Source organism: Berghia stephanieae, chromosome 3, assembly GCF_034508935.2.
Source record: "Berghia stephanieae isolate SIO BIC M18660-M18661 chromosome 3, UCSD_Bste_1.3, whole genome shotgun sequence".
Classification (NCBI taxonomy): Eukaryota; Metazoa; Mollusca; class Gastropoda; order Nudibranchia; family Aeolidiidae; genus Berghia; species Berghia stephanieae.
The window spans coordinates 23,956,576-23,983,144 of record NC_088362.1 but is presented as its reverse complement, the minus strand read 5'-3'; the positions used below and the strand labels follow the sequence as shown (position 1 = coordinate 23,983,144).

The 26,569-nt window shown below is 34.9% G+C and overlaps 1 protein-coding gene across 1 annotated transcript in view; it reads left to right on the top strand.

Annotated features, from left to right (window-relative positions):
- The window catches only part of LOC144967393 (small subunit processome component 20 homolog), a 75,077-nt gene that overhangs the window by 35,360 nt on the left and 13,148 nt on the right, over positions 1-26,569 (top strand). The window contains exons 30-49 of the mRNA XM_078904535.1: positions 426-667; positions 1,300-1,456; positions 5,332-5,422; positions 5,719-5,792; positions 7,101-7,224; positions 8,214-8,369; positions 9,274-9,438; positions 12,342-12,479; positions 12,926-13,197; positions 13,534-13,619; positions 14,870-15,195; positions 16,580-16,719; positions 17,541-17,697; positions 18,691-18,957; positions 19,656-19,822; positions 21,442-21,586; positions 22,276-22,392; positions 23,320-23,490; positions 24,309-24,440; positions 25,036-25,146. Of these exons, the coding sequence (XP_078760661.1) occupies positions 426-667; positions 1,300-1,456; positions 5,332-5,422; positions 5,719-5,792; positions 7,101-7,224; positions 8,214-8,369; positions 9,274-9,438; positions 12,342-12,479; positions 12,926-13,197; positions 13,534-13,619; positions 14,870-15,195; positions 16,580-16,719; positions 17,541-17,697; positions 18,691-18,957; positions 19,656-19,822; positions 21,442-21,586; positions 22,276-22,392; positions 23,320-23,490; positions 24,309-24,440; positions 25,036-25,146 (3,238 nt within the window). The remainder of the gene's footprint in view (positions 1-425; positions 668-1,299; positions 1,457-5,331; positions 5,423-5,718; positions 5,793-7,100; positions 7,225-8,213; positions 8,370-9,273; positions 9,439-12,341; positions 12,480-12,925; positions 13,198-13,533; positions 13,620-14,869; positions 15,196-16,579; positions 16,720-17,540; positions 17,698-18,690; positions 18,958-19,655; positions 19,823-21,441; positions 21,587-22,275; positions 22,393-23,319; positions 23,491-24,308; positions 24,441-25,035; positions 25,147-26,569) is intronic.

Below are 26,569 nucleotides of genomic sequence, written 5' to 3'. Positions count from 1 at the left end.
GGAAGTGATTCTATTTTTTCCTTATAAATTATCTCTCTTTTATGTACTGATAGTGATCACACACTTTGTACATTAATGGTATGCTCTTGGTATCTACATCTGTTCCTTATAAGAACACATTCCCCTTTGTCTTACTTTTTTTCTCGAGTGCTTTAATTGTAATTCTAGAACTTTCTTACTATCCGCTTTCCTTCCTTTTTACTGGTGTTGATATGACCTAAATGTGTCGCAGCATCGTAAAACCCTTAAAAATAAACAAACAAACATTCCCCAAGTCATGACATTTGTTGGTGAATTGGCAATTGCATCGCCATTCTTGAAATGAAAATGAGAAACAAACAAAACAAACAAAAAGTCTTCATTTTATTTTTCCAAGTGAATAAGTTTTATGCCATTGATCTAAATTCCATTTTTGTTTTTTCTAGATTGCTTCCATTGCTGGGTCATACCAAAGAAATCTCAATCAAAGATGATGCAGGTTCCAATTTTGTTCCAAGAGTGATTTCCCCTATGTGGTCTGCCTTCACCTTATTGAATGCGCCGAGGTGTAAATCTCAGATTGCACGGACCATTCTTGATATTGTGCAACAGTTGCTGTTGAAAGAGAAAGAATGGGACATCGAAGGGGTGGTAGATCCTCTGCCTGGAGTTTTTGAACACCCTCAAGGTGAGATAGTGAGTGAGTTGGTGTCGACATTCACTTAATTGTAGGTCTGATAACCTGATGCAATTATGGGCTTGATTTAACATTGTTGTAATGGACAATATTTTACGTTGGTTTGAGAGTATTTCCATAATAACAATGAACCCATAACAATGTGAGTTATGAGACCTATAAATAAGTACAGGTTGGTTTGAGAATAGTTCCATTACAACATTGCTCCCATAACCATTTGGGTTATCAGACCTGTAAATAAGTACACACTGGATGAAGCCATGGCTGATAACAATCTATGCTGCTGGTTTGAATAGGAATTGATTAACTGAGATGTTTATGTTGTCGTCAGTGGTTTATGCTTTTTTATATTTATATTTTATTTTGGTTTTTTAATTTACAAATAGGCGTTGTTAAGATGAATAAAATGGTTTATTCATCTTAACAATCTTAACAACGCCACAACCACATTATCTCATTAATCTGTAGTGTTTCATTCATCCTGTTTTGTTGATAAAGGGGAAACCTGAAACATCCATTTTATCTGTTTTCGTATATTAAATTGAAGCTACATTCATTTTCACATTGTTTTTTATTTCTTTGAGCTTCGAGCAGCAACATTTACTTTATTTTCCTTGACACAGATGGAGATGGAAAAGGGAAATGTTTGGGCCAGTCCATTTTGATAGCAGAAGTTCCATTACTGTTGAAATATCTCCATGCCAAGCTGGCCAAGCTCTTGCCGAAAACCAAAGTCAGCAAAAAACACCAGTTGGGTCAGGAGATCAAAGTCTTGTCAAGGTATGGATCGCTGAGATGAACTGGAATTTTTTTTTCTGTTTGAAAATTAGAAAATTGTCATGTTGCTGTTGAAATTAGATACAAGGTTGCCAATTTTCCGTATATTTACGGAATTCAGTATGTTATAAATCCTCAGTATGTTTTCCTATCATGTGCTAAACGGAAAAAACGTATGTACAAAATGTCTTTTCACTGGAGTTCAGGACTCATAAAAGGGGTGTGCGAATGTGTTAGCATAAGAGTTCAGTAAATTTTTGCCTCTTTAATTGGCAACCCTGTTAGATAGCGTGTGTTACGCTGTAAACGGAGTGCATTCATTTTCCATTCAGGTCCATTGTGCTCTTAGTTTGACCTTTCCTCTCAGTCGATCTCTTGTTTTATCATAGCAAAGTAAGTGACCCCTCTCGTTTTCAGTTGCCAGACCGAACAGGAACAGAACATGAACGTTTTGTCTTGGAATTAATATTTCTTTCAGTTTCCTACCAACAAACTGAAACAACACACAGAGTTTCTTAGTTAATATTGTTTTTAAAACACCTATGGATGATCAGTTCTCACTATAAATGTTTGAATAGTGATATTAACATTTTAGGTTACACATAGTTTTGTTTGCTGGTTTGTTTCATATGTGTGTTATGGGAATTACAAGAATGTATAGCATGATACACTAATTATTCGAACAAGAGACGAAAATGAATACATTCAGTTTACAGCCTTACTTTTGGAAACTTGAAGGTTTTGACACAATTTTGAGATCTTATCAAGAAAACAATTTAATCGAACCTTCATTTAAAAAAGAATTTCCATGTTTCTTTTTTTATTCCTTTAGAAATAAATAAAATATTTCTTCACAAGTTTACTTAAAACTTATCTGATTTGATTTTAGTAGTTGATATGAGAAGCAACATAGGTGTCTGGTTTGTATTGTGTGTTTGTTTGTGCCTGTGTGTATGCGTGTGTGTGTGTGTGTGTGTGTGTGTGTGTGTGATTGAGTATGTTTCAGCCAAAGTTTAAGCACTTAGAGTCTGATGTCTTGGAGTTGCAGGGCTATATAAGTTTTCAGCATTATTATTATTATTATTATTATTATTCAGGGCTGAGAATCTTCCGCCTAAAGGCGGATTTCCGCCTAAATGGTAGTTTATCTCCGCCCATCCCATCACATTTCCTCCTTTTTCAAATTTGCCGTGTCAAACATTTTCCTCAAACCCACAAAATCACCATTATGTCTTGTGTTATATTTTGACACCTGTGCTCAGTCTCGTGAAATTTGGTGACGGTCCCGTTTTTATGACGTTGGGCCAGACAGTATGGCACCAGATGTCACAATTGACACAGAAGACCAGTAGTGTTCTTTGATTAGTTAGTTGATGGTTGAAGGGGAAGGGGAGGGACAAATGGGTCTGGGTTTTTTTCCCCCTGTTGTAGGTACCTAATGCCTTTTTAATCTCTCTCCTCTCTCTCTCTCTCTCTCTCTCTCTCTCTCTCTCTCTCTCTCTCTCTCTCTCTCTCTCTCTCTCTCTCTCTCTCTCTCTTTTTTTTTTTTTTTTCCCCTTTGCCTTTCTTTCTATTTCTCTTTTCTTCTTCTTCTTTTTTTTTTCTGATATAGAGTTTAAAAGGTCCATACATAAGTTGTTCTGGTAAAGAAGTCTTTCCTCCCCCCTCTCCCCCCCCCCCTCCTCCCCCCCCCCCTCTCTCTCTCTCTCTCTCTCTCTCTCTCTCTCTTTCTTTCTTTCGCAACCACATTAAATCATCTGGTATATAGAGATTATATATTAGAACAAAGCAATGGTGATTGGCTTAGTTTAATCTTTTTTCTTTTTACCTTTGGACTATTCTATGGCTTTAAATTTGAGAGATTCTTGGGTTGTATTTATAAGCTAAATAACTACTACTAGGTTTCTTTGCTTGTGTTTGATCGATAGCCCGAGAAATTTTCCTCCTTTTTGACAAATTGCTATTATCATCACTGAATAGAAAAACACTCACCAAAATCACTACATCAACATCTCTACCACCACTACTATTACAATCACCACCACATCATCATCCCTACCACCACTACTACTACAAATAGCACCACATCATCCCTACCACCACTACTACTACAACTACCACCACATCATCAACCCTACAACCACTACTACAACCACCATCATATCATCATCCCCACAACCACTACTACTACAATCACCACCACATCATCATCCCTACCACATCACCCCTACCACCACCACCACCACTCCATCATCCACTACCACAACTACCACCACATCATCATTCCTACCACAGCTACTACTACAACCATCACCACATCATCAACCCTACTACCACTACTTCAACCACCATCACACCTACCATCACTACTACTACAACCAGCACCACACCATCATCCCTAGCACCACTACTACTACAACCACCACATCATCATCCCTACCACATCACCCCTACCACAACCACCACCACTCCATCATCCCTACCACCATTACTACTACAACCACCACCAAACCATCATCCCTACCACCACCACTACTACAACCACCACCAAACCATCATCCCTACCACCACCACTACTACAACCACCACAACATCATCCCTACCACCACTACTACTGCAACTACCACCACATCATCATTCCTACCACAGCTACTACAACCACCACCACACAATCATCCACACTACTACCACATCATCCCTACCACTGCTATTATTACAACCACCACCACATCATCATCCCTACTACAACCACCAAATGTTGTAATTACACTTTCAACTTTTGCAATTCCACCGAATTGTGTCAGAAATTGCTGCAAGACAAATTTTGGATCGCATCTAAGTAAATTTGAGTGAAATTCAAATTTTTGGATTATGGTCGCATGGATGGGTCATGATCTTCACGATGAAAAATTTCCTCCTTTTTTGTGACCAGTCATTCTCACCCCTGATTATTATTATTATTTTTATTTTTTTTTTTTTTTATTATTATTATTATTATTATTATTATTATTATTATTATTATTATTATTATTATTATTATTATTATTATTATTATTATTATTATTATTATGATTATTTTTTATTATTATTATTATTATTATTATTATTATTATTATTATTATTATTATTATTATTATTATCATCATCATTATTATCATTATTATTATTATTATTATTATTATTATTATTATTATTATTATTATTATTATTATTATTATTAAGTCTATTGTTATTTTTTGTACCTTTTTTCTTTTCTTTTTAAAATCCAGCTGGACCGAGTCAGACAATTTATTTGAAAAAGAATTCTTATGAAATATTTGAATGTTATTGCCCATATTCTACTCACATTATATGTGAGATATGCCAATGTTTTTACATATTAAATATTAAAGTTTAATTGCCTGCATTCCATTCTCAATATAATTGAGATGTGTCAATTTTCTTTTTCTTTCATTTTCATAATTACGTTATCCCAAATCAATTGTTAAATCCTACTGCTCTGTTAACTAAGCCATAAAAATAAAAATAAACTTAAGATTTTATATAGCGCAATATACACTAAATGTGCTCAGAGCGCTTTAGAAGAGGTCCCTGGCCAGCAGCAACACTTAACATTTAGGATGGGACATGATGCCTGTTTGGCAATGTTACAATTTTTTTGGACAGAAACAACGCTGAATGGCCAGGTACTCATTTTACACCTGAGTACGGTGAGAGAATGTGAGTAAAGAGCCTTCTCCAAGGACACAACTATGCGCTGAGCAAGGCTTGAACCCAGGACCTTCTGATCCGAAAGCAAGTGTCAGTCCACTAGACCACATAGCCGCACATTGTATTTCATAGTTTATTTTGTTTTGTTTGTTTTTTCTTTTCGGCAGATTGAGCAGCATTGTGACAACACCAGAACAGTGTCAGTCTCTTTGTAGTTTGTTGATTCCCTATTTGAATCACAGTTCTACACTTAGTGAAGTGAGTGGAATTTATCCTATAGCTAGAAATCTTACATAGTGGTCAACTTATTTCAGTCATTCGATTTACAACTTATTTCAATCATTCAATTCACAACCTATTTCAGTCATTCGATTTACAGCTTATTTCAGTCATTCGATTTATAACTTATTCCAATCATTCAATTTACAATTTATTTCAGTAATTCGATTTACAACTTATTTCAATCATTCAATTTACAACTTATTTCAATCATTCAATTCACAACTTATTTCAGTCATTCAATTGACAACTTATTTCAAATTTTCATTTTCCAGGAAATTGAACAAAACACATTGCACTCGGTCATCAACCTCATTCAGTATGTGGAAAAACCAGCCGACTTTTACAGGTATGAGATTAATCGTCTCAGGAATTCACTGACACTGACACTGTCTCATCAATATTTTCTAATTGGAGATTGTTTGGTCAAAAACTTTTTACATCAATGTATTCTAATTGGACAATGTTAGGTAAAAAACTTTTTACATCATCTTCTAATTGGACAATGTTTGGTCAAAAGCTTTTTACGCAAATATTTTCTAATTGGACTATGTTTGATCAAAAACTATTTCTTTAACATTCTTTAATTGGAAAATGTTTGGTAAAAAATTTGTTATTAACATCAATTAACAAGGCAAATAAGAAAGTTTGAATTTATTTTATAGTTTAACTTAATTTTCAGAAAAATCCTCTTTTGTGAATTATTATAACTAATTTAAATTCTATGTTCACTGTGAAGCACAAATAGTCATAAATGTCATAATGATATTTTATAAAATAGAACTGTTGGCCGTATTCAGATTTTATGTAAATATCTTAGTCTGTGTTTATTTGAATCATCAAATCTTGACCGACTTGACTTTTCCCATCGCCCCTCGATGAGAATAGAAGTGATGCCAACCTTTCGTAAGAAAGTGTATATTCTTACACTTTTCATTCATTGTACGTATTTTGCTGAGGATTGTACACACAATTGAATTTCTATTATTTAAGCATTTTAACAATCATACACTCATTTAGTGTACTTGAACACTTTAATCTAAAGAGTTCAATATAATGTTATCTTGCTGGGTCATATCAGATTTATACGTGATGGATACTATTATAGATAATCTTTAAAGAGAGGTTATTCATTAATTTAAATATTGATCCTAATATTGCTATTATGGTCTAATTGCTCATTACCAGATTTAGTTTTAGTTATGGTATTTTTATGGATTGTACTCATTATTTTTCCAAAAGCTTACTCATTTTGTCTTTCCTTTATAAACACAATCACATTTATTTGTCATAACTGGTATGCGGCTATGTGGTCTTGTGGTATGACACTCGCTTTTGGATTGGAAGGTCCTGGGTTTGAGCCTTGCTCATCTCATAATCGAGTGCTTGGAAAAGGCTCTTTACTCTTATTCTCTCACCACCTTACTCAAATGTAAAATGTGTACCCATTCGTTAACAGTGTTGTCTCTGTCAGAAAAAATTGTAATATCGCCTGACAGGCATCATGTCTCGGTCTACATGCTGTGTGTTGCTGTTGGTCAGAAACCCTTGTAAGCGCTTTAAGCACATTTAGTGGATATTGTGCTATGAAACCTCAATTTTTTTTTTAGTTTATAAACTTTTTAAAAACCCAAGTACTTGAATGTTTTCTCCACAGAATGACGTGCCCACTGTTTGGGACTGTTGAACGCCGTGAATCACGCGTGTTGTTATGTCAGCTCTTCACCACCATCACAGCTCAAGATGAGCAACTGACAAAATATGCCGTCCTCATGAACAAGGTTTGTTCATTTCAAACTGCCTACTATTACAATACATTCTTAGAATTGCAAAGTTTCGGTTCCGATTAAAAAAATTTATAAGCATCTCAAAGTCATTAAAACTTAATGGAAATTAAAATTTTCCTCTCAGGTCAAAATTCCATTTCAACTTGAGTATTAAGTGCTGCCCCTAAAAGAAAAAAATTAACACAGGCATCAAGTAATTGGTACTAAAGGTCATGTTTGTTTGTTTTTTTTTAATCGCAAGACTTTCCGTCAATTTTGAAAGGATATCTCAATGAAAAAAATATGATGAATGAAACTAATCTCAAGCCAAGATGGGCTGATAGAACTGATAAAAACGTAATGAAAATAAAAAATTGGTACAGACCCCAAGGATCTTGAAATGTTATTTCAGTCATATGAGGGTAAGACTACTTATTTTAAAAATCTCTTTAGAACTACGAAATTTTAAATTTTCAAGTAGACAGGTTTGTCCATTTGGCCATCTTTGCTGAATTCTAGAAAAATTGTAGAGTTATTTTTTATTGACATATAATGAGCATTTAACTCCTAATTTACAATTTAACTCTTTCTAGATGGCATTTCATTATAGTCTGACATGATTTCGTATTATGTATTTCCCAAGATAATACAAACAGCAATGCGGCTTATAGTGAATTCTAAGCTCCTAGAAGTTATGGAACAAACACGAACACAACTATAAAAAAATGAACAAAATTCTTAACATGAAATTTTTCAGACTCAAAACCTTTCCTCAACCAACAATAAAAGCGATAATACTTCACTAAAATCCAAACAGATGGAGAAAAGTTCTCTGTATTTCTACTCAGGGTTCGTAATGGCTAAAAGTCAGCTGTGACCAGATAGCTAAATATAGATAGACATAGTATCTATTTGTATTTGTTGTAAAACATTTTTTAAAAAGCAACTTGCCACAACCTCATTTGGCCTATAGATATTTATATTTCCTCCTTTTCTTCCAACAGCTCAATGCATGGGACCCCAAAAGAGTAGATGAACCCGACTACACAGCGAGGCTCGAAAGTTTCCGTGAAATTACAGATGGCATCAGCTCAGCCACAGCCCTGGACACAGACTTGATCATCCCCACCCTCTACAACTGTGACTACTTCATTAAGGAGGTCCGTTTGGCTAGCACTCTTCTTACGACCAAGTTCAAGCTTCAAATCTTAGTTGATTTATAGGTTTCCTCAAATATCATTTCATAATTAAAACAATTTCTATAACTAAGTGAAGAACAAGTAAGTAAACAAACAAATAAATAATCAAATGAATAAACAAATAAATAAAATCGAAATAAAGTACAGATAAACAGACAATCTGAAGATAAATATATAAAAAGATTCATAGGAAAACAAATAAATAAATACATAAGAAATGAATAAACTAACCAACAAATAAATATATAAATAAATAAATACATGTTCAACAAAACAAATAAATAGATGAACAACAAAAATGAATACGTTTAAAAAAATTATCAGACCATCAGATATAATTTATGGAGGAGAATCTAACAATGACAGAGAAGAAACTTGTCATGTTGATCTCCCTTGATTAAATGTAATGGATGAATCCAAACAATTTCATACCAACTGTCAAAATCTTCAGCCATCCTTTCATTATATTACACCACAATAACCCTTTAAAAAGTAATAAACAAAAATGAATACAACAGCTTAAAAAAAGAACAAAATACCAAACACGGAACGTTTTGGACTCAAAACCCTTCTTCAACCAACAACAAAAAACAATAAATCATAAATACAACTTTTTACAAAAAAGAAAACAAACAAACCCAGATCGACTACTAAATATTTTGTACATCCTGTTGAATAAACATCTTGGAATGTCAAGACATTCTAAGATTTTTTCTTCAACAGGATTTACGAAATATTTAAATACGCAAGGTATCCAAAGGTCAGGTGGTCTGAACAAGTGATATGATAAGAAAATAAAAAATTATCTGGTAATGGATCAGTTTTTATATTTCCACTAATATAAAATAATTTTTCACATATTCAGGTTGACGATTTGTCAATTCGAGATTCGTCCACCTTTTGTATCACGACATTGATCAAGAAAATTGCCGAATTGGACGACAATTCTATCAGAAGTGAACTTTTCCAGAACGTCCAAGCCAAGATCATCATCAAAATGGTCAAGGGTGGGATGAGGAGCAAAACGGAGGTAAATTTTATTTTATCCAAATTAGGAGGGATAAAAATATTTTTTGCCTTAGATCTTGTCTTATTTTATTATAGAGTTTTTGACCTTTATTAGATTTTCGGTCTGAAGAGAAGCCTTGGGAGGGCTTCTTTGAAGCTACGAAATATATTTTATAGATCAAATGTGGATTAAGTCAGTAAATGTAAAAATATCAGAAGAGTTAATCAAATTTTAATGTAAGATGAGTTTAGAAGTAGATTTTAGTTTAATTTAAAGTAAGAACAACAAAAACAAACCATAACATTGTGTTTTGTATTGTTAAGTGGCGTAACAAGTTAAGTTGACCCTATTCAATATGTATATATATAAATGCAGAGCACGGAAAATTATTTAAAAAGCTAAAGGTCAACGTTCATTAATTTTTCGATAAATGACTGTTTGCCTTCACCTTCCATGTAAATTGATAAATGACTGTTTGCCTTCACCTTCGATATATAATCAGTAAATGAATGTTTACCTTCACCTTCGATATAAATCGATAAATGACTCACTGCTGTTTATTTCTTCATAAAATCGGATCACTTAGTTATACTGCTGGAACCCAGCAAGTGACTGACAACAGCAGCTGCATGCTGTAAAAGTGGCTACCTGGATGGGGATTCCCCTTTTTGAGGGTTAAGACGCAAAGTATTGCATTTTCGTGATGTAATATAACACCATATCTAGATGACCACTTACATTACAATAATATTAACTTATGGAACAGACAGTACTACTTTCACTTGTTATGTTGGTTCTTTTTTCGTTTTATTGTGATTATTCTGATAGGTTTTATAAGCAATTTAAAATCCCTACCATTTTAAAATATTTTTGTTGTTGTGCGGCCAATAAAAAATTCAAATCTTTAAAATCAGACGTTGGATTCCGGAACTAATTAATGCTTTGTCCAGTCTTAATATTATTACACACAGTAAAACATTCATTTTCTGATTCAACACATTTTAACTACGTTTTTAATGGTCATAAATGTAATGGGCTGGACATCTGGTATGTTCTCTCCATTTGTATTTTGTATTGTATTTAAAATATATGGAGATAAGTGGATTAAACAATTTAACACACTCCTAAAGAACATATAAAGCAATATATTGTGTGTGTAGGTTTTACTTCACGATAACAAAAAGAAACAAAACCACCGTCATTACACCAAACAACAACACGATCACAGTGGCGTAGTAGATAATAGAAGCAATGAATATGGTAGAAAATGGTATTCCTCCCTCTCTCTTTCTTTCTCTCTCTCTCTCTCTCTCTCTCTCTCTCTCTCTCTCTCTCTCTCTCTCTCTCTCTCTCTCTCTCTCTCTCTCTCTCTCTCTCACACACACACACACACATACATACACCCATACATCCTGCATATACACACATATTACATACAAACGTAAAAGACAGGCTAAGAGAAATGCATCACATTCACACTACACCTAATTCATACCACTGACAACAACGATATAACATCAACAGTTAGTACAGATAGTATTCCACAAAGGCAAGTTTAACTGGGGAAAATAAGAAGAGGGGGAGAGGGGGGGGGGGGGGCACGCAAACACACAGCCAAGATAGAGAAAATAATAGTGGCACCTCCTAGGAATTAACAGATATTCAGACATTATTCTCAATATTCACAATGTACAAGTAGTGCAGCTGGTGAATAAAACCTTCCCACACCAATCAACAGAGACATGAATGAAACAAACCCATTCATTTCATAGTTCTTAAATCAGTAACAGATGTGTCTTTAAGAACAATTATTGTAGGGCTACTTGCAGAGGGAGTATATATATATATATACGTTCCTGTACTACAATAAGTATGACTTCTTCACTCCTTTACCATATTCGTGGGAACGTTTAATGACAAAACTGTAGAATCAGTGTAGTAAAGTGTTCCATGGTCAGTAGGGAGTCCAGGAAATGATTATGACATTGTTTACATTGTGTAACTGGTCCAAATTCATCACCCACGATAGCCTAGACATCTCATAGACTGCTAGATATTCCCAGTGAAATTTGATACCCCACCCCTACACTTGTTACATATTTGTTGAACTGAATGAACATTAGTGCAACAGAAAGTAGACAGTTTGTAGTATGTACTAGTGTGAATAATAATAAACTGCAACGTCTGATTGTTGTTGTAGGGATTCCAGAAATATTTGATTTAAACGATAAATGTAGTGAAAATGTGAGTCTACTTTGCTGTGTTCCTGAGAAAGAAATATACTGATGATATCTATGATATTTAGTCCACTGTGTGAGGGGGTTTTCAATCTATAACATGAGTGATATAGATTTACATTTAAGATAATTGTGGCTTGGCTATGCTATTATTTATCAGACCAATTAGACTACTCGCTTCACTGACTGCAGGCACGTGCCATGCCAGAGCGCAGGTAAAGAGAAGGAGAGTAGTGACCTCTTGACCTAGCATCTCAACTAAGTGATCCGCTGGTAAACCACTGTGGACTGTTTACCTTCACCTTTGATATAAATTGTTTGAATCATTAACACAATTAAGTCATAAGTCGTCTTTAATTCATTTTTAGCTTGACTGGTTTATTCCTTTAGAGACTCCTAAAAGGGTTTATAATGCATTTTTTAGGGATGTTTAGTGCTGCTGTTGGCTTGGGCCACCTTGCAAAGCGATTTGAGCATGTTTAATGATATTTATCTACACAATAACTTTTTTTGTTGTTTTTTTTTTTTGTGGGGGGGGGGGGGGGGGGTTAATATGCATTCTGTCATTTCACTCAAGTTGATCATAATTATACTTGAAATATTTTATAAATAGCTCCTTTTATCAAAAAAGTTGAGCACTATATTTAAAAAAAAAAATATTTTTTTTTCTTTTGGTTCATTCCCCAGGTGGTTCGCCATGAGTACATTGCAATTCTCCAATGCCTGGTCACCACGTATCCAACATCTCATCATTTCAACGGTCTGTCCGACCTCATTCACAAGGAGTCTCATAAAAACTTCTTTGAAAATATCAGGCACATCCAGGTAAATTTTCCCGATCTCTGATGTCAACGTTTTCAATCTATTTTGATTGTATTCATCTTTTACTTAATTCCTATTCGATTTTTCAAACAGACAGCGATTATTTTTTTCCTGAACTCCCCCTGTCCACCCAGCATTGATTTGGTAGCTGGGTCTGTTAGATCTGGTGGAAAGTGCTTTTTGATTAGACTAACTCTCTGTCTGAAGGGTAGCAAGCAATTGCTATTGTCCATTTCACATTTTTATCATCATCATCATCTTCATCATTATTATCATTGTTATTTTTATTACTATTATTATTATTATTATTATTATTATTATTATTATTATTATTATTATTAATTATTATTATTATCGTTGTTGTTGCTGTTGTGATCATCATCGTCATCATCATACAAAAGGTTTTTCTTGTCCCCTTGTCTAATTACTTCCCCATATTTCTATTTCAGATATTTCAGCGAACCAAAGCTCTTCGTCGTTTGTATCATCACCTGAAATTCCACACGCTGAGCACGGACATTCATGTGTCTTACTTCATCCCACTCATCTACTCCTTCATCACAGAACAGGCCTTTGCCAAGCATGAAAACATCCAGGACGCTGCCAGAGACTTGCTGTGGATCATCAGCACACAGCTCTCGTGGAAAGCCTACAGCAATGTCTTAGAATTCTATCTCAATTTGCTACCTAAGATGGGAGAAGGTCAAAAAAAGATTACAAGGTATATTTTCTACAGTACAAAAGTAATAGAACAGCTTCCAAAAAAAAAAAAGAAAATAAAGAACAAATTTTTTAACGCAGAATGTTTCGGCTCAAAACACTTCTTCAGCCAGTAATTATCATCATTATCAATATCATCAATTATAATTATCATTAACATCATTTCATCATCATCATCATCATCATCATCATCATCAACTCCATTATATTTATCATCATCAACATCATTTTCATCATCATCAGTGTCATCAATATCAGTATTATCAACATCATCATCATCATCATCATCGTCGTCGTCGTTATAACCATCAATGGTTAATTGTTTTTTCTATTTCAGAATCATAGGAGCCTTATTGTGTGGTTTTCATTTTGACTTGAGCAAGTCCACTTTCCAGGAGAGACTCAAGAAAAAATGGCAGACTGGTAACCATTGATCTCCATGTATAATTGAATCGTTATTCTTTTTTTTTTGACCACCTTGGAGCCGGAGTTTATCCCAGTTCCTATAGCATGAAACTGACAATAGCAATTAATTACTACCTTTTGGATAGGACACTAGTCTATCTCAAAGTAATTTCCACCAGATCTAACAGATTCAGTTACCCAATCACTGCTGGGTAGGTAGGGGGGTCCGAAAAAAATCTCGACTGCACCCGGGATCGATCTCTGTACTTTTGCTTGTGAAGCGAGTGCTCTACCAGCTAAGCTATCAACACACCCCCCCCCCCCCCCCCCCCCCCCCTTCTGTATTCCCTGTACCACCTTAGAAATTTTATAGCAAAAAAAATTAAAGTCCCCTTGTTCACCCTTTAGGGGAAAGTCTTAAGGGTCTTTCCCAAGGAAAGATTGGAATAACCCAGGCAACAATGCAGCGCTGTAAAGTCAGCTAGGGCAAGGTGATTTGCTCAAGGCTATACAATGCAACAAGGAGTTGAACTCAGTGTCCTCTGGTTAAGAAGCAGAGACCATATCACTGTGCCACCTTGCTATCTAGACTTAAACCATATCATAAATTGATAATAAATGAATTTATAGATTTTTGGTGACCCGATTTTTGTACCAGTCTGGTCATGGATGGGGGATCCAATAGCTCAGATGGTAGAGCACTCGCTTTACATGCAAAGGGACCAAGATTGATCACAGGTGCAGTCTTAGATTTTTTTCTGGTCACTCATACCTCTTTAATTCACTCAACCTCCCCCCCCCCCTCTCTGTCTCTCTCTCTCTCTCTCTCTCTCTCTCTCTCTCTCTCTCTCTCTCTCTCTCTCTCTCTCTCTCTCTCTCTCTCTCCCCCTCTCCCTCTCTCTCCCCCTCTCCCTCTCTCTCTCCCTCTCTCTCTCTCTCTCTCTCTCTCTCTCTCTCTCTCTCATACATGCACAATCACACAATTATTATAGATAGAATGAAGTTGACGTCATTCAGGTCTTTGTTATTGTTCTTTGCCATCCACATTAATGAGTAATTCTCACTAAGTTATATTAACCAGACTATAAATGTTTAAGGCTACACATAGTTTTGTGTGTTGGTTCATTATATTTCCGGATGGCAATGTCGTGAGCTTCTTAGCCAAGCTCACACTATCTATACTCTCCTATTAATTTCTTAAAATTTTTTATAACTTTTTGATGTCCCAGTGGCTTTGGATCCAGTTTTCCTTTCCTTTTATTTTTCAGAGGAGGAAAAGCAGAATGAGTCTGATGAAGAGGATGATGATGATGATGATGATGATGATAATAAAAACAATGATGATAAAAATGAGAAAATAGATGATATTTTACCAATGGATCTCGAGATCACCGAGCCAGAGGTGCAACATCGAGTGCTGAAGAAGAAAAAACCCATAGAAGATGGAAACGAAGAAACGATTGACAAAGAGGAAGACGTGATGGAAAGGAGAAAAGTGGTGATGACCGAATGTGATGCCGAGGCGGCCACCAAAATCCATTCGACAATTGTGAAGAGAATTTTACCCAAGGTCATGAATGCCATTTGTCAAAGGGTAAGAGAACAACTTTCTCCATTAACTCTCTTAATCCTAGAGATTTTTGGGACTTTTCAAAATTGGAAAAAATGTATTAAAAATGTACATAGATAATTTTATTCAACTATCAATAACATGCAAATACTAAAAACATTAGCTTTTATACAACGCCTATAATTTGTCTCATAAAATGTAATAGATAGGCATGGGGTAAAAGTAACCCGGGTAAACTACGGATATAGTCGGTGTTAGGGTTGAGTGAGTTAACCAGTTAACTGTCATACTCTGGAATAACATATATTTAAACATTTGGCCAGAATACTCGTGCTTCAAATTATCGATTGATGAAAATTATCCTCATTTTGGCGAAAATTCCCAAAGCTGGTAATTTTAATCGATTGTTAATTTGAAGGACAAGTTTTATGGCCAAATTTTTGTAATATGTGTTATTCCTCCAGAGTATGGCAGTTTATGATTAACAAAGATTTACTGATGCTTTCAGGACTGATGGGAACTTTGTTTAGCATTGTCTATAGTTTATTCTTATTTATTTATGTATTTATATATATATAATTATGATTGTTTGACTTCTACAAGGTTGTATTGAGCGTTAGCTCTCATCAGGAAATGGAAGTGAAAGTAGATTGTTGTGGTCTTCATCATCACAAAACCGAACATGGCAACACTCAACAGAAGAAATGAACTAACATCCTCATGCAGACATAGAAACAAACACCTTTTATGTAATTACGAACCTCCATAAACACGAATCTAGAAAAATACGAATAGCACAACAATCTACTTTCACTTCCACTTCCTGATGAGAGCTAACGCTCGATACAACGTTGTAGAAGTCAAACAATCATAATTATCTTTGAAATGTTTATAAATAGCTCCTTTTATCATATATATATGAAATTATTGATTAAAAAAACAAAAACTATTGAATGGCATTTATCATGTGAGGGTTTTTAAAAATATCTCTTGTATTCAACGTCCTATTTAAGTTTGAGTCACTCAAGCTACTGATGGTTTTAATTTGTTTTTGCATGGGTGAAAACAGTGGCAGAATTATTTAGGGAAATATTTTTAACATTCACAGAACAGAATGATGTGATTTTATGTTGTTGTTTGTTTTTTGTTTTGTTTTCCAAATACATTATTTAAATTCTCAATTCTTACAATGAAATGTTTTTGTTTTTATTAAGATAGAAATTTAAAATCATAATGATATCCAGCATATTATAATAATAATAATAAATATAACCTTAAATGACTCTATATTAGCTAAACTCTCAGAGATCGATAAAAACATATTTTGTGTGTGTTGATGAAATGCTTTTTTCTAACTTTAAGATAATAAAAAGTATTCATTCTATTTACATTCCTCCCCCTTGTTCAGAGCAAGAGAGAATCGGAGCACAAACTGGTCCGGTCACATCAATCGGATTCTAATGAAGTGTTACGGGTCCCCTTGGCCTTGGCTGCCATTCAATTGTTTCAACGTCTGCCCAAAGGGACTTTGGAAATCAAACTCCCGACGTGAGTTACATATTCTATTCATCAATCCTTTTGAGACAAACCCTTATTATGTCCAGGTAAACTGGATTGTAGACTTGAATTTAAAGAGCAGGCAATAGGACAGAGTAGAAATGATGTCACGTCACACCTTAACTCTCTCTCTCCTTACCAGCTATTTTCAGAATGTTACTCAAAACTTCATACTCACCCAACATAAAATTAGATTTTTCATAGAGATAAGTAACGAGTATATTATTCTACATTTTGTTAATAAAAATGAACTCTGCAACACAGTGTCGAGTTTTTATAGCTTTAACTATAACAAAATGAAATCGAATCAGAAATTTGTTGGCTGCATCGTAACGAATGGGTGGTAAGGAGGGGGTTAATCTCTTCTGGTTCTAAACTCTTTTGAAGTATGCATATGTAACCAGTCCTTCGGAGGACTAATAATGAATAGATTACATATTGAATCAGGTGGCATAATTATTTTAATAGCAGGATGTATAGGCAGATTCTTCGGGTTATTGTAGTAAAAGAGCGAGGATGGATGATCTTTATTGACGTAGTCCAAACCCACTGCCATTTTGGGGTCATGACGGTAGTGGACATTAGGGTCTCCCGTTTAAAGCTCTTTGATAAATTGGCAACGATGAGTTAAAATTCCGATGTTTGAGATTTAAGTAATTTAAACTAAACTAAATTCATTCTTATCTATATCGCATATTAATTCAAATAAAGTTGCATACCCATACCCCAATATAATAATGGGCTGAGATGATTTGTCAGTTATATATTATTTTCAAAAAGTTTTAAATTGGACTATCCCTTCATCATTGCAGAGTCCTTTTAAAGATTTGTAACTTCCTGTGGTCTCGTGAAGAAAAAGTTCGTAAAACGGCCAGAGAAACGTTAGCCAAATCTGCCGTGTCTCTGGGTGCCAGATTTTTCCCTTTCATTCTGAGGGAAATACGAGGCTGTCTTGAGAGAGGATTCCAGGTATGAGATAAAAAGTCTGATGGTCATTACAAGTTTTTCTGTATTTTGGTAATTTGCAATTTTTTAATAATGGTTTTCCCGTATCTTATTTGTTTATTTGTTTCTTTCTCTTTTTCTTTGGGTTTAAAAAAAAAATAATGTGTTGTTTTTTTTTTGTTTTTTTTTTTGGGGGGGGGGGGGGGGGGTTCTTATTTTTAATTTTTAATTTTCCTCCTCTCTTTCAATATTTCTTTCTTTTTTTTTTTTTTTTTTTACTTTTCTTGCTTTTTCTTCTCTTACTTTCTTTTTTTTTTTTTTTTTCTTCCTCTCTCTTTTTTTTACTTACTTTCTTTTTTTTTCTTTTTCTCTTTCTTTGTTTCTGTCTCTCTATATTTTGTTATTTTTTTCTTTCTTTGTATTATTTCTATCTCTCTTTCTCAAACGGCTATGTGGTCTAGTGGAATGATACTCGCCTTTTGATCAGAAGGTCCTGGGTTTCGAGTCCTGACTGATGCATAGTTGAGTCCTTGGAAAAGGCTCTTTACTCACATTCTCTCACCGTACTCGGGTGTAAAATGAGTACCTGACCGTTAACAACGTTGTCTCTGTTAAAAAATTGTAATATTGCCTAACAGGTGTCTCATCCTCCATGTTAAGTGTTTCTATTTTATCAGGGACCCCTTATAAAGCACTTTGAGCATGTTACGTGGGTATTGCTCTATATAAGTGCTGGGGTATTTTTTAATTTTTTTTTCTATCTTTGTTTCTTTCTCTCTTTATATTTTTTTCTTTCTCTCCTTTAAAAAAAATATCTCTTTCTTTGTTCCTACCTTCTTTTCTTCCTACCTCTCTCCATCCTTCTTTATTATATTTCTTGGATTTCTTTATTTTTGACAAAAATTAAAACTATCTTATTTCATTCTTATTCCTGTAAATTTGTGTCAGTGAAATCTCAAAAGCAAAACCACAAATTGTCTCAAACATCACAATGTACTCTCTCTCTCTCTCCTCCAGCGTCACGTATTGACTTACACCACCTGGTACTTGTTGAGAAGTGTGGAGTCTATTTTTAGCCCTGGTGATCTTGACCCCGCAGTAGGCGACATCCACACCATATTCCACAATGAAATGTTTGACTTTCAGTCGGAGGAGAAAGACGTCCAGGCAATCGCGTCACAGCATACCGAGGCCAGGGCCACCAAGGGGAACGACTCTTATGGAATTCTAGCCAAACTAATCTCTGCTGCCAAACTCGAGGCTCTTATCAAACCACTCAGAGAGGTAAAAATTTTGCCTTCATTTTTTTAGTTTTTGATGAAAGATTTCTACAATTTGTCAACGTTTTATACCTCATATGGATTAACATACGGATATGGAAATGAATTATACACGTGTTTTGTTTATTTTTATAATGACAAAGAGGCTCATGAGAGCCTGTGATCTAATTCATCATGACTATGGCTATGACGATTATGACTGTGGCTAAGACTATAAATAAAATAATATATACATATATAATATATTATATATTTTGTGAACTTTCTATATATCCCCCCCCCCCCCCCCCCCCCCCCCCCCCCCACACACACACACCTCCAAAAAAAAAGAAGAAAAAGATAGTCCATAAATTTCTTCTTCCTCTTCTTCTTCTTCTTCTTCTTGTTGCATTCCCCCCCCCCCCCCTCCCGAAGTTGATCGAAGCTGGATTTTAATGAAGGTAACTTATTTCACAGTCCTCCGAAGGTCATCAGCATTGCCATAGAGTTTCATAGTGATATCTGTATAGAGGCCAGTATCTGTTTCTGTCCATAGCGTATAGCCAGCAACCTGGAGCACATGAGACAGTTTCATTGGCATTTTGGAAAGAACACATGCTTGTCAGATTTTGGATAGAAAACATGCCTGTCAGTTTATATGAAGAATAGATCAAGAAGAAGAAGACATATATATTGTATTAATTTTAATCTCTTTTCCACCAGTCGTTGATCTCCACATATCGTCAGAGGATTGCTGACAAAGCCAATGGAGTGTTGAAGAGTATTGCCCCGGGTTTGACCGCCAATACTTCCATTCCTCTCCCTGCCATGATGGTTTTCATCAACAGTCTCACCACCAAACTCATTCCTGATTTGGTGGAAGTCGTGCAGTAAGCCCTAATTATTTAAAGCTTGTTTTATATTTTTAGATTCAGAGGAATTCTGGGATGGTTGTGTTGTCTGCTTACTTGTGCGGCTTTGTGGCCTAACTGGTATGACACTCATTATCATGTCGGAAGGTCCTGGGGTGGGGTCCTCATCGGCGCATAATTGAGTCCTTGGAAAAGGCTCTTTACTCACATTCTCTCATTGTACTCAGTTGTAAAATAAGTACCCTGCCATTAACAATTTTGTCTCTGTCCGGAAAAAATTGTAATATCAGCTAACAGACGTCATGTCTCATCCTCCACATTAAGTGTTGCTGTTGGCTGGGAACCCATTCTAAAGTGCTTTGAGCATATTTAGTGGATCTTGCACTATATAAAAGTTCTAGTTTTACTTAATGAGTTTTTGAGGTCACTTAATACATTTTCTATCCTGTCCATGTCTTCCAATTCATTCAACTCTTACGCCGACTATCTCAGAATGCACAAACTTTTATTTAACATTCAATACCAACCAATCTGCTAGAAGCTGTAAAATCTAAAAAGTAATATAGAAACAAGAATATGAAATGTAATAAACAAAAATGCATATAACAGCTTTAAAACAGAACAAAATACCAAACACTGAATGTTTTGGGCTCAAAACCCTTCCTCAGCCAACAACAAAAAACAATGAAAACATAAATATTTTTATGTTTTCATTGGTTTTTGTTGTTGTTGATGGTTGAAAAAGGGTTTTGAGCCTGAAATGTTCTGTGTTTGTTATTTTGTTATCTTTTGAAGCTGTTAGATTCATTTTTGTTTATTACATTTTATAGACCACAGCTTCTAGCAGCCTAGTATCATACAGACAAGAATATAACAGCTTCAAAAAGGAAGAAAAGATTCTAAAGCCAATAGATAGTATGCGCTTGGCTAAGAAGCTCACAACATTGCCATCCGGAAGTATGACGGACCAACACACAAAACTATGTGTAACCTTAAACGTTTATAGTCTGGTTAATTCAGTTAGTGAGAATAACTTATAAACACGGATAGCAAAAAGCATAACAAAAACCTGAGCGATGTCAACTTTGTTCTATCTATTGCAAAATACAGGATAAATGTTAATAAATCACTTTAATTCCAGACTGAAGTGTTAAAATTGTGTTACCTTCCGAGTCAACCTTTATGGACATTTTTAAAGCTAGAGTTTTCTGTTTTTCCATGAAAGTGGTTGTTGGATGGAAATGCCAAAATTTCTTTTAGATCGAGAAGTCGCCCTTTGTCATCAGCCCTATGCAACCTGAGTTTTTTTTAGCATAGAATGGACAATAGCAATTGCTTGCTACCCGTTATAGAGGACATAAGCTTATCACCAGATCTAACAAATTCAGCTACTTAATCACTGCGGGGTGAACAGAGGGTCAGAAAATGTTTTTGATGTCATCCAGGATCAATCTCTCTTCTGTCAGTTGTTCTTATGCCTGCAGCCAGGATTTATCAGAATTTCAGGCCGAATTTAGGTTGTAAGGGAACCAGGAAAAGAATAACAAAAAAAAAAGAAGAAAAAACAAACCCCCACAATGATTTAAAGTTTCAAATTTTTATTTATACTATGGCTATCATTTTCTTCTTCTAACCAGGCCAAAAGTAGAGGTCGATCCATCGGGCCAGTCCAGAACACCAGAGAGTTGCCTCTTGTTACAGAAAGCCCTGCCCAGGGGTGGAGCCAAACCAAAAGTCAGCAAAAAGACAAATGCACACATCCTGGTGGAATTTGGTTTGGAGGTAACCTTGTCTGTTTTCTTATTTCTACTACTTTGCTCTATTCATTGAGTGAAAAGCATTGATTGTATGGACCCCCTCCTCCTCCCAATTCTTATCCTCCTCCTCCTTTCTCTCAACCTACTTTTCTTTCCCCTCCTCACCTTCCTCCCCCTGCTCTTCTTTCTTTGTTTTGTAATTACAGACCTGAAATTCCCGGATTCACTCTCCCGTTCTGCCTTCCGCGGTTTTGATCAAATTTTCCAGAATATAGTTTGACAATGAGTTCACATTATCTGCTATCCTAACTAAATTTTTGTAGTCACTGTCTCTGTGTTTGTTTTTCTGTCATTGTAGGCCTCAAGTCTTTCACCTTGATTTTGTTTTATTTGTTTGTTTTTGTTTTTAAAAACTGATTTTACGGTTTGTCTTTTATTTTTGTGTTACTCTTTGACCTCGGAAGATTTTCCTCCTTTTTGATATAGACAAGTTGGCAGGTCTTTTTTTATTATTATTATTATTATTATTATTATTATTATTATTATTATTATTATTATTATTATTATTATTATTATTATTATTATTATTATTATTGTTATTATTATTAATATTATTATTTTCATTTTTATTATTATGGTTATTATTATTATTATTATTTTTATTATTTTTATTATTATTATGACTCATTATATCGCTGTTTTCTCTACCCACAGCTTCTATTCACTTGCCTAAAGAACTCATCACTACAGAGTTCAAATCAACTCCACCTCCAAATGTTGGACCCTTTGATTCCGGCCATTCTGGTCAGTCTGGACGACACCCATGCCAAGGTAAGGATGTCTGGGTGGGTTCCTAAACCCCCATAGTGGGCAGGGAGCTCACTTATAGTGTCGTCTATAACCTCTATATCTGTCTTCCAATTGCTTTTCGTCTTTGTCTTAGACTGAGATTACTTGGTTTTGTGCTTTCCCTTGTCAGAGTCCTTGGCTGAGAGGGAAACAGTAAAATGTATAGTTTTAATTTTTGGAAATGATCTTTTTTGTCTTGTAAATCATCCTCTTTTATGCACTGTATTTTTTTTTTTAATTATATATATAATGATTTATAAACATTTGAGTGTATTCCTCTTAGTGGGGACTTGTGCCGGTGTCTGGATGAGACTTTTAGGTGATCTCAAACTAAGTACTTTGATAGTGTGCTCTTGGAATCTACATCTCTTCTCTATTTGAACTAATTCCCCTTTGTCTTACTTTTTCTTGTGTGCTTTCAATGACAAATCTATAATGTTTTGTACTATCCCATTTTCTTCCTTTTTACTGGCGCTGAATGACCGAAATCTGTCGCAAGCACCGTAAAACACTTAAAAACAAACAAACAAGGTAAAGAAATTGTAGTTGTTGCATTCAAGATTTCAAATCAATATTATGATGGAAAATGTATCAAAATAGCTTCCTTGCTCTGTAGATATGTTTCATTTTTGTAATCGATACAAAAATTTATAGAGAAAATTGATGTTCAGTGACTCCGTTTCATTTGTTATTGACACAAAATACAAAAATTTATAGAGAAATTTTATGGAGATGCCTTTCTTGCTCATTGGATATGCTTCATTGTAATTGATACAAACATTTAGAAAGGTAAATTTATCAATAGTTTTCCTATTGAATGAATCTTTTATTTATAATTGGAACAAAACATTTATGACCTGCATTAGGAAAGTTATTTCTATCTTATATTTTTCCCCATTTTTCCCCCAGACCAACACGAATGCCATGCAATGTCTCAACAAGTTGTTGTATTTCCCATTGCCCACTTTGAACAAGAATATGGACAAAGTTGCCAAAAGTTTGTTTGTGGTGCTGAAGAATTATGCAGGTGCCGTCAGAGCTAAGGGAGATAATGTCGAATTGATTGCTGTGGCATTCAAGGTGGGTTTTAATAGATGACGGAAAATCGAACATGGGTGATAGTTACCCGGGTATCCCGGAAATTCTGGGTTTTTTTTTTTTTTGTTTGTTTTTAAAAATTTTTATTTTTGCTTTACTCGGGCCTGGATTTTTTTTCCTTTTGTCACCGAGATTGGGCTTGGAGAAATAAGCAAAATAATCTATCCCATGTTACTAGATTTCCATGCTTTGAATCACTTCGTTCTCAGGGATTTGAACCTTACCACAGAGGTGTTCAGGGAAATTACTTGGCCTCAACTTTGACCCCTGCAAAGGAAATACCACATTGCTAAATGTTAATGAGACTGTGCCAAAAGATAATTTTTTTTCTAACATTGCACACAAAAAGACAACAATGTTAAATTATTTAGAAGGTCACAGTCGACTGTTATACCATATGTACTCAAAATTTGATCGGTGGAGATCTTGGCATTCGCTCTTGTCAAAATGACAATGAAACTGTTCCTCATGAGCTCCAGACATGTCCGATTTATGATGTGGATAGAAACAGATGCAGCCCTCAATACACAGATATTACTATGAAACTCTAAGCCAATGCCGATGATTTTTTTTACATGATTTTGTTTTTTTCACTTTTTTTTCTCTATATTTTGTTGGTCTTTAAAAAAAAATATTATTATAAAAGAGAAAAGAAATGTGATCTAATTCCTATTCTCTACCCAAAATTTCCGTATTTGATGATTTGAATAATTCAGATTTTTTTAATGAGTACAGAATGGAAAGGTCTGGTCGTGTTAAAAAATTTTCTGTTCATCTCTTGTGATTTCTATTGGTTCTAGACTATGACAGTTTTTGTGAGAGAGGCCGTTTCTTACAAGATGTCAACAGACCAAATCAAGGTGTTGCTCACGTACTGTGAAGAGGACTTTTACAATTATGAGCGTCAAAGCACAGCTTTCAAACTTTTAAAGGTAATCGTTAACCTCCTAGTGTGTTTGAGTGATGTAATATAACTATTTTTAGATTGTTTGAACGATGTAATATAACTATTTTTAGATTGAATGCTGTAATAAGACTATTTTTTAGAGTGTTTGAGCAATGTTTATGTCATATTTGTATAAAGACTTGCGGTTCATAATGTCTTATTATTTTAATGAATCAGATTTATTCAACATTTACTTACTATGATTTTGAAGTTAAGAGAATGCCATCCTGTAAGGTTGTCAGTTTTGAAGGAATTAGTAAGGATGTTCATCTTTAAGCTTTAACCCTCTGGTATCGTAAGATAAATAAATAAAATGGAACCTTGTTTATTCATCCCATTGGGGAAATTTGTCTTTAGCATCTATTTCAATGGAAGACTGGAATAACCCAGGCATCAGCTGCAGTGCAGTACAGCAAAGTGAGCTAGGGCGAGGTGACTTGCTCAAGGCCACACAACGTAGCAGATATTCGAACTCTGTACCTTTCGGGGAAAAAGCAAAGTCCGTACTGCTGAGCCACGCTGCTCCCTTATCAGACTTTTGTGTTTGTTTGACCTTTAATTTTCTCCTCATTCACACCCAGAGTATTCTGACAAGAAAGATCAACATCCCACAGATCCATGAAGTGATGAAAAAAGTCTTTGAGTTGTCCATCACAGCCTCTGGAGGAGACACCAGACAGCAATCTCGAGATGTAAGGGATTTCATTAATGACTTTCTGGATGGGGTCTTTTGACCTTCCATGGTGGCAGGAAGTCACGTGCTGTATGTGTTTTCTGAGTCGCTGTCTTGGAATGGGATTACTTGGTAGTGCCGTAGCCCTTCCCCCGAGTCCTTGGTGGACAGGGAAACAGTCATTTAGTATTAGTTTTGAGAGATTATATTCTTTCCTTGGCGGGTGGTTGGATGGGAGCATCACCCTTGAATCATATTCATATACCTATGATGTTCGCATGGGTGTACGATCCGAAAGTGATGTCGTTTCCTCTTCTCTTTACTAGCCTATCCTGCTTCTTTGGTTTGTGATTGTATTTTTGACAGGGGATATTTTTTTTTCTGTAAATCTTCTGCCTGTTTGTTCTTGGTTATTTATAATTTAGCTTATGATATCTTTAGGTTATGATTTTGATTTACATTTGTACTATTTTTGTTAGATTGCTTGTTTTTTTGTTTCAGCGGTCTCATAAAAAAAAAAAAAAAAAAAAATCTCTCATATAACCTCAATTGTGTTGGAAGAGACCTAAAGCAACAAATAAACAAAATTCTTTCCTTGTATCTCTATGTTATTTACTGTTATATTTTTGTTTTTAATGGTTAATAAACATTTGAGTGTGTTCCTCTTTGTGGGATCCTGTGCTGTTGTCTGGATAAGACTTTTAGGTGATTTCAAACTGACTACATTGATGGTATGATCATGGAATTTACGTCTGTTCCCTATTTGAACTAATTCCCCATTTTCTTGGGTGGTTTAATTGTGATTCTAGAATTTTTTGACTAACCTATTTCTTCATTTTTACTGGTGCTGATATGACCTAAATGTGTCGCGAGCTCCGTAAAACCCCTGAAAACAAAAACAAAACCCAATCATTAATGACTTTAATTTTTTGTTTCCCTTACACCAGTTAATGATCTGTTGGACTCGTCTAATGGTTTTTAATGATCGCTAAGCTGATAGAAGCTGTGTGCTTAGAGCAAAAATGAATACAATAGCTTCCAAAAAGATTAAAATTCTTGACACTGAATTTTTCCGGCTCAAAATCCGTCTTCAGCTGACAGCAATTTTATATTTTTAAAAAATCCAAATAGACAGAGAGGGGGATGTGGAGGTCTTCGCATCCAACCAGGTTAAAGGATAGTCATAGACCTTCAGTTTTAGCTGTAATGGGTTGTCAGGCTACAAATTGTTATTGATTCATGCTGAGGATTCATTACAATGTTGATCAGAAGATCACTTATGAGTGATCACAAAGAGTGTTGATATGATAAATGAAATCATTGTAATTGTTTGGAAAGACAAATTGTTCTAATAAATGAAACCATTTTATTAGTTGGGGCAAAGCGAATAATAAATGAAACCATTGTATTAGTTGGGAAAAGTGAATTGTTCTAATAAATGA